Source organism: Cynocephalus volans, chromosome 1, assembly GCF_027409185.1.
Source record: "Cynocephalus volans isolate mCynVol1 chromosome 1, mCynVol1.pri, whole genome shotgun sequence".
Lineage (NCBI taxonomy): Eukaryota > Metazoa > Chordata > Mammalia > Dermoptera > Cynocephalidae > Cynocephalus > Cynocephalus volans.
In genome coordinates, this window is record NC_084460.1 from 107917413 (window position 1) to 107930942 (window position 13530).

Consider the following 13530-nt stretch of genomic DNA (forward strand, 5'->3'; position numbering starts at 1 on the left):
GTCTGGCTCTGGAGTACCAGCATATAATCATATGGTATACTGTCTCTAAACATAATTCTGTTTGAATGTGTGGATACACATATATGTTTGAATAGGTGTGTATGGTGTGTGCAGGCACATACCTGTAGTTGTAGATATATAAACTTAGGGGGGAAATGAAAATACTCACAAAATTATTAAGAATGGTTATAACCCCAGGGGTTGAGTAGAATGACAGAAGGGGGGAAGGGATTTTTTTTACTTCTTTATGAAGTGTGTGTGTGTGTGTGTCTCTGTGTCTGTGTGTGTGTATGTACACAACAGGTTAAGAGTCTCCCTGAGACTCATTTTAAAAATCCTATCATTTAACTACCTGACTACAGAACTGTAAGGCCTGAATTTACTATTCCCACAAATGCCTTCAGCAGTGGATTCACCACTTCCACAGGTCGCTGAGGTCACTTAAAAATTTCTGCAATAGGACCTACTTTCCACATCCCTCAACCCCCCACCATCGTGTGCGTGTGTGTGCCCATGCTTGCACCCAAACGGCTAGTCCTGTTTAATTTCCTTTTTGCTGCCTGTGGATTTGTAGGGCAACTTCTACCTACCAATGTACACTCATTTAATTGAAAACTTTTATTTAGTTGCCTTCTGCCTTTCCTTCTCCAGGCTAAATTTTCAAAAATCAAGTGGTTTTCGCTCAGTGCCCTCAAGAGGGATGAAACGACAGACTCCTTGTTCCCACGAGGAGGAGGAGAGCGCCGGAGTACAGCCAGTCAGGTCGGGATCGCCACGTGAAAACAAAGAATCTCAGCCTTGGGAGCTCCACATCCTGACGTGCAGTGCCAGAGTAGGTGGGAACAGCGTTCGCAGAAACTTTGCAGATCCTGCAGGCCTGGAATTCCGGCAGTTCCCAGGCAGAAAGGGCTCGGTGCCTCGCTGGAAAGCTCCTTGTCTCCCAAAGGATGTCCAGCCGACCTTGCCTGGCTGCTCTGGCATCCCCACCGGCCCACCCTTCCGCAGGCTTGGTTTACTCCTTGCAGCCTCAGCTTCTTTCTCAAGTGCCCTTTACGCTGGTAGTCTTCTCGACCTGGAAAGCTCACTGACTAGCTCCCGTCCTACCCAACTTACTGCTGGTCTTGGCACCACCCCCCTCTCCACTCTGCTTAAGACACAGAGTAGGCTGATAAGTTGAATGAATGAATAAATGAAGACATCTTAAAACAGTCATTGTTATCCCCTGTCAAAGGGCAAAATTACAACAAATTTAGTTGAAGATCTCAATTGGCTTTATTGTGATTCCTGAATTGGACAACACATTATTCCATAAAATAGAATGAAGAATTCCAATGAGCCAGGCAGAGGAAGTTGGTTTTATAGACAAAAAAAAGGATAAAGAAAGTAGAAACAAAGAATAAAAAGAAGATTGGTCATTTCAAATTTACTTTCCTTGTGAGGTGGGGACTAGAAGACAGAACAATAGAAAAATAACATCAAGTTACTTCAGGCTATCTCCTTAGTGTAAGGATTACCGCAAAGGGAACCTATTGAAAATTTAAACTGGCATGTCCAGGAAATTGGCTGTTACATTTCTCCTGACTTCTCCCACGATTAGACTGTTACCGAATTAGGCTCCTGGGCCCCAAATTCATAGAAATGAACAATGTACCCAGCAGTAAAGCAGACAACACTTTATTAAAAGAGGAGACAGACTTATGCATGGGGCGGGGGCTTAGCTACAGTAAAGCTAGCCCCCTGAAGGGAGCTGTTCAGGGTCTTTCATAGGGAAAGCACTTAAGGGACACAGGACAGTATCAACGGAAGTGGTCCATTCTGTTCTTCCTGGTTGCATCATGGGCACATGCTCAGTTAAGGCTTTTGTCCTTGCCCCCCAACACCTGCAACCAGTCCTGAGGCCCAAGGGCCTTGGCCATGTGCCCCCCAAAATGCACAACCAGCCCGACGACGACCACCAAGCCACAGCAAGAAGGGCTCCGGTTTCCCAAGCTGGGGTGGTGGGGGGTGAGGGCTTTTGCCACACCCCCCTGACATTTGCACCCAGTCCAGCAATGACCAAGCCACTGGAAGCCCCCCGGTCTCCCCTGTGGGAATGTGGAGGGTGCCACAGGCCTCAATCTCACCCTTCCTCCTTCTTCCTTCTTCCATCACATTTCCTTCCCTTTTCCCCTCTCCCTCTCCCTCCCAACTGCTCTGCAACAACATCATAGAATGTAAAAAATAATATGAATAAAATGAAAAATAATAACAAAACAAAACAAAAGCATTTTGTCCTTGCACCCGCTCAGTAGGCCCAAGATGGTGGTGGCGTTCATCATTGTCACCCCAGGCGTCATTGTAGCAGTCACCTTGAAGTTTTCTGTGCATGCCAGAATTCCTAGAGGGGTCTTAAGGTTAGTCTGTAACAATTTCTACAATTACAGTAAACAAGCCTTGGGGAGGGGTTTTGCAACTTGGTGAATATCTGTTCCCCTCTTATCTCAGTTTATTTTATCAGGGAGGCCATGAGGTAATCATGGGGGAGGTTCTTATGACTGAGGAGTGGAAAAGTAACAAAGTGTCCTCTGCAGGGAAAAATAGAGTCAGTTTGGTTCACAGGCCAAGCCTTACTCTGTCTCAAGACTACAGCTTATGTGACATGGAGCTTAGCAGGACTAACTCCATTTTGATTTTTAGTCTGGTCTTTTGGGACCTCATGCAGGAACAATGTTTAATCCAAAACAATGGCCTCCTATAATTTTTATTTAACAATTGCTATTCTAGAATCAGACAACACTTCATTTCATAAAATAGAATAAGCATTCCAATGAGCCGAGCAGAGGAGGTTGGTTTTATAAACAGAAACAAAATACGAAAAGTGGATTGGTCATTTCAAAGTTACTTTCCTTGTAAAGTAGGGAAAGGGAAACAGAACAATAGAAAAATAACTGATTATTTAACATCAGTTTACTTCAGACTATCCTTTTTGCATAAGGATTAAAGCAGAGGGAATTTCATTATCACGCTTGCTGAAGGTTTAAACTGGCCTGTTTGGGAAATTGGCTGTTCTCTCTCCTGATTTCTCAGGTCAGACCACTACTTAGTCTAGTTTGGTAATGTGGAATTTAGCAGCGGTGACACCATTTTGATTTTTAGTCTGGTCTTTGCGGGCCTAGAGCAGAAAATTACAACTTCCAAAATTATGGCCTCCTATAATTTTTATTTAACACCCCACAAAATTTAGCAGAAAGATGTGGAACTATGAAGTCAGACTCATTGGTTCCAATACCAGTTTTTCCACTTACCAGTTGGGTGAACTTTCTCCATCCCTCTGAGAGTTCAAGAAATGTTTGTTGAGGGCCGAGCCGTGGCGCACTCGGTAGAGTGCTGCGCTGGGAGCGCGGCAACGCTCCCGCCGCGGGTTCGGATCCTATATAGGAATGACCGGTGCACTCACTGGCTGAGTGCCGGTCACGATAAAAAAAAAAAAAAAAACGACAAAAAAAAAAAAAAAAGAAAAGAAATGTTTGTTGAAAGAACAAATACGAAGTCTAGCAGAGATGTGTGAATTAAATGAGATAATGTTTGTGCTGTGCCTTGCCCATAATCAGCGCTTAATAGAATTGCTACTCTTCCTCTGAGGCCACCTTCTGTATTTATATAGATTGTGAGTTCCCTGGGGGGAGGGGATGTCTGACTCGGTTCCAGCTCCCCATGACGCCAGGTCCCATTAGGTGACTAGAATGAATACGAAGGTCTATAATTTTCTAACATGCTTGGGGCGGGGAAACTGGTGGACGATTACAGATCCCAGATGGATCTGGCCCCTTCGCGGCGACCACAAGTCCCATCACGCTGCAGGAATCTTGACTTATTCACGTACAAATGAAGGCCTACGAGGCTTGCAGACCGAGTCAGTCGTCTATAGGACCCCACCCCCACCTCACGCCTCCGATGACCAAGGCGGCTTCCGCGCGTCCCCACGCCTCGCGCTTTCCTACCTCAGAACTCCGACCGGTGGGCCCCAAGGAAGACGCATGCGCACTCCTCCCTCCTCGTCTCCTCCCTCCCTTCGTTAGTTCTTCGCGTTTCAAGTGCTGGGTTCTTTTTGTCCCCTGCTGCGTGCAGTGTCAGTTTCCTTGCGGAAGTAGTGGCCGTGGGAGAAGAAGATGGCGGCCACCGTAGTGGCGCCGACTGGTGCGGTAACCAGTCGGGCCAACAAACGCAGCGGTGGCGGGCAGGGAGGCGACAGCGGCGGTGGGGGGGCCAGAGGGGCGGAGGAGGAACCGCCACCGCCCCTACAAGCAGTCCTGGTGGCCGATAGCTTCAACCGCCGCTTCTTCCCCATCTCCAAGGACCAGCCTCGGGTGAGCCCCTCGCACGCGAGCAGCCAGAGGGCCCGGAGGGTGGCGGGGCTGGAACGAGTTACGCTTTCGGAAGCCAGTGAAGCATATTCTGGAAGGACTTGTGTCCACCCAGTTGTCTTAAAATCGGGTTTATCTGGTAAGGAGGAAGGTGGAGGGATTGTCTAAAGCCCTGATGACAGCCTGACCGAGCGAGTGGCTGGCAGATTTGGCCACTTTATGCAGTTCACCTCAGGTTTGGGAGGAACGAAGAGGGGAAAATGTGGAAACAGTGCTTGAGAGAAGCCTTCACATGGGGATTCAGTGCCCCAAGAGGAGGCTGCACTGCCTTTAACCCTGCGGAGGAGAGATGCCTAGGTGAAAAGGAACATCACTTCCTTTTGCCTTTGAAAGGGCGATAATATGGCTAATAAAGAGCGGGCTAGATCTCTGGCCGTGTACTTTTTGTTCCTTCTAGGTTTTAATAACAGCCAGGGCCATCTGTTGAAAGAAGGATAGGGTTTGGTGGCTGGTTGCCATCAGCCCCTGAATCTGTAGAGAACGGAAAATTGAACTGAGCTAGTCCTGGGGGTTGCTGGATCACTTAGCAGTCCCCAGTCCAGTCAAAGAGAAAGAACTGCATTGAGTTTAGGGAAAATCCTCTCTAAGTCCTCCCAAAAAGCCTACTGGCTGTTCGTTTTTGACAAGTGATAGGGTGGAGTAAGAAGGGATAGCTAGCCCCTGACTCTTTATGAGGAAGAAAACCTTAGCAATGCTTAAGTTTCCATAGACATCATTGATTTCCAGTATTATCCTTTGCCAGGGTTGGTCTGCTATTCTGTTGCAGCTCTGTGTCTGACTGGGCATGTAGATTCCATGCTTACTATGCCCAAATTGCAACATCCTAGAGTCTGAGACTTAGGGTGTGCCATGAACATCAAAGGCAGGAACCTGTTTACTTGTGGGTTGGAGAGATAAAGTAAAGCTATAGATTTTGGAAACACTGATAGAGGAGTGTAAATTGTTGTTGCAGTGGGGTACCCAAAGGGGCTTCACGGATTCAAGACCTCAGATTTGTTTCATATTCTACCCTCCAGGTCCTCTTGCCCCTGGCCAATGTGGCATTAATTGACTACACTCTGGAATTCCTGACTGCCACAGGTGTACAGGAAACCTTTGTCTTTTGTTGCTGGAAGGCTGCTCAAGTCAAAGAACATTTACTGTAAGGCCCTGCACCTTTTTTCCCCTTGGTTCACCATGCTTTTCAGTTTTTTCAGGATAAATATAACTAAGAAGGGGGAAATGTTAGGTGGAAAAAATATGTCTGTTTAGATCCCATAGTAAGGTCTAAGGGTGTTTTCTTCACTTATCAGGAGGTGAGCAGTTGAAATCTTGAATCTGTCCATCTTGGGGTTCCTGTGACAAAGATTAAAGAATAACACCTGAGTTTTTTCTGAATCTTACTTATAAAGTGTTATTCCAGTGGGCTTTGCTTTTCATTTAATGGCTCCAATACGGAAGTTACAAGAATAACATCTTTGTTTTTCCACTGAGTTTCTAAATATTGTTTGTTCTGACCCTCAAGGACAAGTATTCTTCATCTTTGTATTCCTACTGCCTAGCTTAGTGCCAAGCACATAGTAATCATTTAACAAATGTTTATTGAAATCCTCTTGAAAAGGAGTGAATATCATGATTTATGGAAATTTAAGAAATAAGGACTAGAATATTAGCATGATCTTCATCAGACAGTTCCTAAATTTAGTTTGAACTTTAGAAGAGGAAAGGTGACATGAAAAGTGTGTTCCGAGGGTACTTTGTATACTCTAGATTTCAGCAGGATTTTGAGTTCAAATCCATGTTTGGGGACAGGAATCAAGGTATAGAGAAGAAAATAACCATGTTTCTCTAACCCATAAAACAAGACTAGTGACATTGGATGCAGAAAGCATTAGTTATAGTTCATAAATCTCTTTGAAGTTGGGGATGCTGACAGGAACCCAAAAAAGCAGTAGAGAAGGAGTATGAATGCTGAATGGGGAGGAAAAATAGGGAAGGCCCACATGATCTTTATACTTGATTTACTCATTCACCTCAGCCTGCCCCCCTCCTTTAGGAAATCCAAGTGGTGCCGCCCTACATCCCTCAATGTGGTTCGAATAATTACATCAGAGCTATATCGATCACTGGGAGATGTCCTCCGTGATGTCGATGCCAAGGCCTTGGTGCGCTCTGACTTTCTTTTGGTGTATGGGGATGTCATCTCAAACATCAATATTACCAGAGCTCTTGAGGAACACAGGTAAGGATGGGAAGATGGCAGGGACAAGGGTTAGGAGCCAGCAGAGCCCTAAGACTGCTTTTTTACAGCTCCTTCCCTCCAATCCTTTCTTTATAGGTTGAGGCGGAAGCTAGAGAAAAATGTATCTGTGATGACAATGATATTCAAGGAGTCATCCCCCAGCCACCCGACTCGCTGCCATGAGGACAATGTGGTAGTGGCTGTGGATAGTGCCACAAACCGGGTTCTCCATTTCCAGAAAACTCAGGGCCTCCGGCGTTTTTCATTTCCTCTGGTGTGTGGGTATCTGGGGTCTTTGAGGTGGGGAAGTGACAGGCTTCAGCAAGAGAGACAAATTAGAGTCCTCATAACTTATCCCCACAGAGCCTGTTCAAGGGCAGTGGGGATGGAGTGGAGATTCGATATGATCTACTGGATTGTCATATCAGCATCTGCTCTCCTCAGGTGAGCTGTTCAGGGCCAGGGATGCACCTCAAAGAGTAGAACTCTGAGGGTCTATTATTGTCCTTTTATTTTTTATTTTTTTTCTAAAAGATGACCGGTAAGGGGATCTTAACCCCTGTCTTTGTGGGTTTAATAGTCTCTGGGGGCTTATTCTTGCTTCTAGAGAATAGCACCTAAATTTAGCCCACCCCACTTCCCTCCACAGGTGGCTCAACTCTTTACCGACAACTTTGACTACCAAACTCGAGATGATTTTGTGCGAGGCCTGTTAGTGAATGAGGAGGTGAGAAAAGGCTTCCAGTGCCTCTTTAGGAGAGTAGAAGAGGGCTATGATTTTACCTCATGCTGGTGACTTTTGGTCCCCTTTTATGTTTTATTGATCCTAGGACAGAGGAAGAGGGCTGGGGGAAGGGAGGAGGACCATGGGAACAGTACACAAAGAAAAGTCTCAGGTCATTTGGTTGTAACAGTGAGAGGCAGAGCAGAACTTCAGAGGATTAGAAAGGTGTTGTACTTGGGAGTGTTCTTCCTGTCTGGCTTGCTTGGGTGACCTTCCTTCCCTTTTCCTCATTCAGATCCTAGGGAACCAGATTCACATGCACGTAACAACTAGGGAATATGGTGCCCGGGTCTCCAACCTACACATGTACTCGGCTGTCTGTGCTGATGTCATCCGCCGGTGGGTCTACCCTCTCACCCCAGAGGCAAACTTCACTGACAGTACCACCCGGAGCTGCACTCATTCCAGGCACAACATCTACCGAGGGCCTGAGGTCAGCCTGGGCCATGGTAGCATCCTGGAGGAAAATGTGCTACTGGGCTCTGGCACTGTCATTGGCAGCAATTGCTCCATCACCAACAGTGTCATTGGCCCTGGCTGCCACATTGGTGAGCACAGATGGGGAATCAAGCTGGCCATCTTAGGTGAAGGATCTAGGGGGCCCCGTGTCTCCAGAAACAAAGATGGATACACAAGGGATAGTCCTTGGGAATAAGAAACTAGAGTGGCTACCTTAAGAAAGGAAGGAACAAGGATTTGAAAACAGTGGCACCTTAATTTGTGGCCTGTGAGCCTCTTACTGGATGACTCTTCACATTCCAGGGTACCTAATATTCACATTCAGGACAAAGCAGATAATTAACATGCAATAGTAACGTCTGTTTAATGCACTGCAGTTTACAGAGGGCTTTTACATCATTATTTCATTTAATCCTCACAAAAACTTTGTCCCAAATTTACAGATGAACAAGCAGGCTCAAAGGGGTTGTCTTGCCTAAGATCAAAGCTAATAAGAGGCAGTGTTGGGACTTGAATCTGGGTATTCTGGTTGTAAGTCCAGTGTTCTTTTTACTCTACCCTAACTGCCTGGTTAGCCTCCGGGTAACTCACTTTGGTTGTAGAAATGTGAGGCTTCAATGGTACTGTCCCTTTAAAAGAATAACAATATGATTCAAATTCTAAAATGTACAAGAAGAGGTAGAATAATTTGGTTCTACTTATAGACATGGATATGATTCTAATAAGGTTCTTGAGTTCAGGGGGTCTCCAGAAATCTCGAAGCTTCTCAGGTTCTTAAGCCCTGTATGTAGTCTATAATTGTTGTAAACCTGGCAGCAGATGGTCAGGCTGAACAATGTTCTATTCTCAGGCCTGGGCTTCGAGGGTGAGTGGGTATTTCTGGTGAATTGGGGGATGAGTTATTAGAGCTAGGTGGAAGCTGTGCTGGTGTCAGTCAGCCCTGTCCTCCATGAAGGGCTCTGGTCTGGAGTTGGAGCCCTGAGTGACTCCTGTCCTTCCCATCCTGAGCCAGGTGATAACGTGGTGCTGGACCAGGCCTACCTGTGGCAGGGTGTTCGAGTGGCTGCTGGAGCACAGATCCATCAGTCTCTGCTCTGTAACAATGCTGAGGTCAAGGAACAAGTTATACTGAAGCCACGCTGTGTCCTCACTTCCCAGGTGAGACCTGCTCCATACTGTGCACAGGCCCTGAATTGAGTGGTAGTCATACTGAGCCAGAAGGGGCCTTATTTCCACCCATAATCCAGCCTGAATTGAGAGTCCAAATCCAGTGGTTTCGTTTACCTTCTACTTGGCTTAGTAAAAATAAAAGTCACTCTCATTGTCAGATTGTACTTTTCCTCAACATTCCGATGGGTATGTGCCACCCACTCCTTTTTTCTCCCCTAGGTGGTAGTGGGCCCAGACATCACACTGCCTGAGGGCTCGGTGATCTCTTTGCACCCTCCAGATGCAGAGGATGATGAGGATGATGGCCAGTTCAGTGATGACTCTGGGGCCAACCAAGAAAAGGGGAAGGTGAAGCTGAAAGGTGTGAGGCTCAACAGGTGTGGGGCATCTGTGTGTCTCTCGGCCCCATGGAAAAACCAGTGTTTCCTCCTGGAGGGATTGGTGCTGCTGCTAGTTCTTCTCTAAAGATCAATGTTTTCTAGGTTACAATCCAGCAGAAGTCGGAGTTGCAGGCCAGGGCTACCTCTGGAAGGCTGCAGACTTGAACATGGAGGAGGAGGAGGAACTACGGCAGAATGTGTGGGGTGAGCTAGGCCTTAAGCCAGCCTGCCTTCTACTCAGTGTGGATATTTTGAAGGATAATGAATACTTCAGAATCAGATTGCTTGTTCATCCTTTATTCATGCAGACCGGACAGATACATTGCTTTCTGTCGATGGCTCTTTTCTTAATTTTCTTTTTTCTTAACCTTTATGGATTCTCAGGACTCACAATCAATGTGGAAGAAGAGAGTGAAAGTGAAAGTGAGCGAAGTATGGATTCAGAGGAACTGGACAGCCGGGCAGGCTCCCCTCAGATGGATGACATCAAAGGTGAGGGCCCAGGGAGCAGTGTCCTGGACAAAGGTGGAAAGCCTCCAGTTTATTCTTTGCCTGGATCAACTAGTTCCTCCCAGAAAGAGTTTGGTATAAAGTCAGGAGTAAATGACTTAAAGCATTCTGGAATGATATTGGCCGACAGACTTCATCTTGCTTTGATTTTAGTGTTCCAGAATGAAGTCCTGGGAACACTACAGCGGGGCAAAGAGGAGAACATTTCTTGTGACAATCTAGTGCTGGAGATCAACTCTCTCAAGTAAGAGCAGCCCCTCCCTGTTGTCTTTTCTTTGGGGTAATCCCAGGCAGGTAGAGGTTCTCTCCTAAGAGATTCTTCCTCAAATTGTAACATATGCCCTCAACATCCCAAATGAAGAAGGTCAGTAGTATTTGGAACAAGGAGAGCATTAGGTTCTAGCTTCAGCATAGACTTCCCCTTTCCAAAACGCTTCCCTTCCATATTTTCCATCTGACTTCCTCTCTTCCAATGTTCTTTTGAAGTCATAGTCCTACAGCACGCTGAAAGGGCCAGTGAAAGCCCTTGTGTCACCCTGGTCTCCCCACAGGTACGCCTACAACATAAGCCTAAAGGAGGTGATGGAGGTACTGAGCCACGTTGTCTTGGAGTTTCCCCTGCAACAAATGGATTCCCCACTTGACCCAAACCGCTACTGTGCCCTGCTGCTTCCTGTGAGCAAAAATTGGGGCTGGGTACAAGAGATTGGGTGGAGGCAGTTATACATCCTTGCTGTGCTTGACTTCAAAGGAAATCAGGAGTAGAAGGTTTTGTTATGGAGTGTATGCTATTTCTGGTTCCTTTCTCCTCGCCTCTGGAAGCTCATTGCATTCTGGAGCAGCCTTGGCTGGTCCAAAAGGGGCAAGTTGGACTCAGTACTGACTGGCCTTTGAGACTCCAGGATTCAGACCAAACTAGACCCCCAAAGGCATACTTGGAATAGACCTGGACGTTTAGACTCTATAAAAATGATTTGACCCAGGATAAGATCAACCTCTAGGCTGGGAGTAGGTATTTTGAGGCAGCCTATAGCATCTGACCTCCTTTCACTGTCCCTGGGAAATCTCTTCTTTTTCCCCAACCTGACTGCCAACAACTCCCAACTCCCTCTGACATGATTTCAGAGGGCCTTTATCATCTCTCTTTTATCCTCCCATGTCGTGAAAGACTCATGTCATCAATATCTATTTTCTTTGCTGTCCAGTATAGGTGCATGCTCAGAAATATATTGTAACTCCTCTCCTCCTTTCTTCAATAGCTGCTCAAGGCCTGGAGCCCTGTTTTTAGGAACTACATAAAGCGTGCAGCCGACCACTTGGAAGCCTTGGCAGCCATTGAGGACTTCTTCCTGGAGCATGAAGCTCTTGGTACTTCCCTGGCCAAGGTGAATACTACCTCAAGCCCCATGCTCCTGTATTTGCTTTGAAGCAGGCCTTGGTGGCCCCTATGTAGACACAAAGCAGAGGCTAACATGAACCCAGTAAGCAGTTTGGTTAACAGCACCACCCGCCCTCGTATTATGCTTATTGATGGAATAGTACAGCTTGGAGCTAGGCTAGTACAGTAGCCATTTGGGGGTTGGCCTAGGAATGTGCAAAGCTCAGGAATTATAACTTCCAGAAGTTATACCTGCTCCAGTACCAGAGTGAACAGCTCGTTCTTATCTATTTTGGAGGAGACTTCTCAGTGTGTGAAAGGAAGCTCAGGGCCTGGTAGAGAGGTGCTACGGTCATGCTTCCCCCTTCCTCTGTTATCCATTATATCTTGCTTCACTCTGCAAGACCCCTGAAATGCCCTTTGCTGGCCTTGTGCAGGTACTGATGGCTTTCTACCAGCTGGAGATCCTGGCTGAGGAAACAATCCTGAGCTGGTTCAGCCAAAGGGATACAACTGACAAGGGCCGGCTGTTGCGCAAGAATCAACCAGTGAGTTGGGCTGCCCTCCTTCACCAAGATGGTTGTGTGGTTCCCTGGCCCTTGACCCTAGACTCCAGGGTGGTTGGTCCCTGGGACTCTGGTTGTTAGAGCTGTTTATCCACTAAGGGGAATAGGTGGGTTATGAGTATGAGCCCTTCCCCGGTAGCTCTCCCCTCTGCTTCCTTACAGCTGCAGAGGTTCATCCAGTGGCTAAAAGAGGCAGAAGAGGAGTCATCTGAAGATGACTGAAGCACTACCTGCTCCTATGGGTGTGATTGATTGTCCTTCTAGCTCCTTGGCCAAGGCAAGTGAGGAGCTAGTTGTGGAAGGATGAGTAACCACCATGCAGGCTGAGACTTAGGAACAGAGGCTAGAACTACAGTATTCCATTCTTTCTACCGCCAGCAACCATGTGCCTCCTATCCTGACTGGAAAGTTGGGATGAGGGAAGTTGGACTGGAACAAAGCTTCTGCCTAGGAAAGAGCTAGGCAGGCCCTACAGTTGGAGGAAACCCAGAGGAACAGCTTTGTGCTCCGGCTTTCCCTCAGGGAACAGCAGAGAGCAGCTGGCCCTCTCTGCTGCTTGTATTTGTTAATATTAAAAAAAGAGAGAGAGGTGTATCTGTTTTCTCTCCGTCCCTGAGTGATTAGCCATTGAAGTATGTGACCAGAGTTCTGAACTGCTGACATGGCAGCCTTTCCCTAACACCTGGGGGAGAGGGGGAGGTGGGGTGTTATGGCCAGTAGGTGGTACTGTGGTGCCTCGCTAATTAACCATTCCATGGCTCATGGGTAGTGAAGGACCTAGATTCTTTTCCAGCCTCTATGGACCAATTTGTGGTCCTGGGATGGTGTGCCTTGAGAGTCTCTCAAACACTTTTCTGCCAGAGGGTGATATGCATCCTATTACCACTTGCCAGTTCCTCTCACATTCCTTTTCCTTTTGATCCAGTACTGGCCGGTCAGGGAAGCTGGGCCACTCTTCCTCTTAGAAATAATGAAATCTGCTCAAGGTCTCATGACTCGAAGGGTAAAGCTAAGGACTTGAACCTCATAATCCAGAGCTCTTTCTCCTTCAGCATATTGTGTCTCAGTGAAGAGGAATTGTCTCCAGAGGCAAATAAAACTCAAAGCCACAAATAGATATTCTAAGAACACAAGAAGGTCCTGTGAAATGTGCTTTCCCTTAACATTAAGAGAGTGTTTACTGTGTGACAGGAACTTTGCTAAATACTTTTCATGTGTTATTTCATTTAACCCTCACATAGCCCTATGAAGTAGATCTTATCCCCATTTTCAGGTGAGGTGCCTGAAGCTCAGAAAGGTCCCACAACTAGTAATTGATAGAGCCAGGACTTGATATTGGACTCTAGAGCTGAAGTTTGTCACTTTGCTGTCTTGTCTCTTAACCTCAACCATGAGACATGCCCTTCTGTCTCATCTTTTTGAACCATTTGTTGCCTTCATATAGAGTGAGTCCGTAATGTCCTCTATTGGCACTTATACTGTGGCAGATGTCACTGTGGTAACAAGTAACCCCCCAACCCCTGACCCCCGTCATCATAGATGGAATGGTTGCCTTTCTTTATTTCAATTGGGAAGAAAGGACTGAGCCGAGGAGGAGGTTACTGAACTTTACTTGGTGGTGTGAAGGCATTACTGGGTATTCTGAAAAGGAAAAAACAG

At 46.6% G+C, this 13530-nt stretch overlaps 1 protein-coding gene across 1 annotated transcript; it reads left to right on the forward strand.

Annotated features, from left to right (window-relative positions):
- The first annotated feature begins 4131 nt into the window (after positions 1-4131).
- EIF2B5 (eukaryotic translation initiation factor 2B subunit epsilon) lies at positions 4132-13009 on the forward strand. Its single transcript, XM_063093428.1, has 16 exons — positions 4132-4346; positions 5420-5544; positions 6439-6624; positions 6721-6898; positions 6988-7068; positions 7274-7351; positions 7644-7956; positions 8880-9025; positions 9257-9398; positions 9520-9621; positions 9802-9909; positions 10081-10171; positions 10479-10602; positions 11187-11312; positions 11743-11853; positions 12034-13009. Exons 1-16 carry the CDS (start codon positions 4149-4151, stop codon positions 12091-12093), a joined length of 2169 nt encoding a protein of 722 aa, XP_062949498.1. The 5' UTR covers positions 4132-4148; the 3' UTR covers positions 12094-13009.
- Positions 13010-13530: the final 521 nt, after the last annotated feature.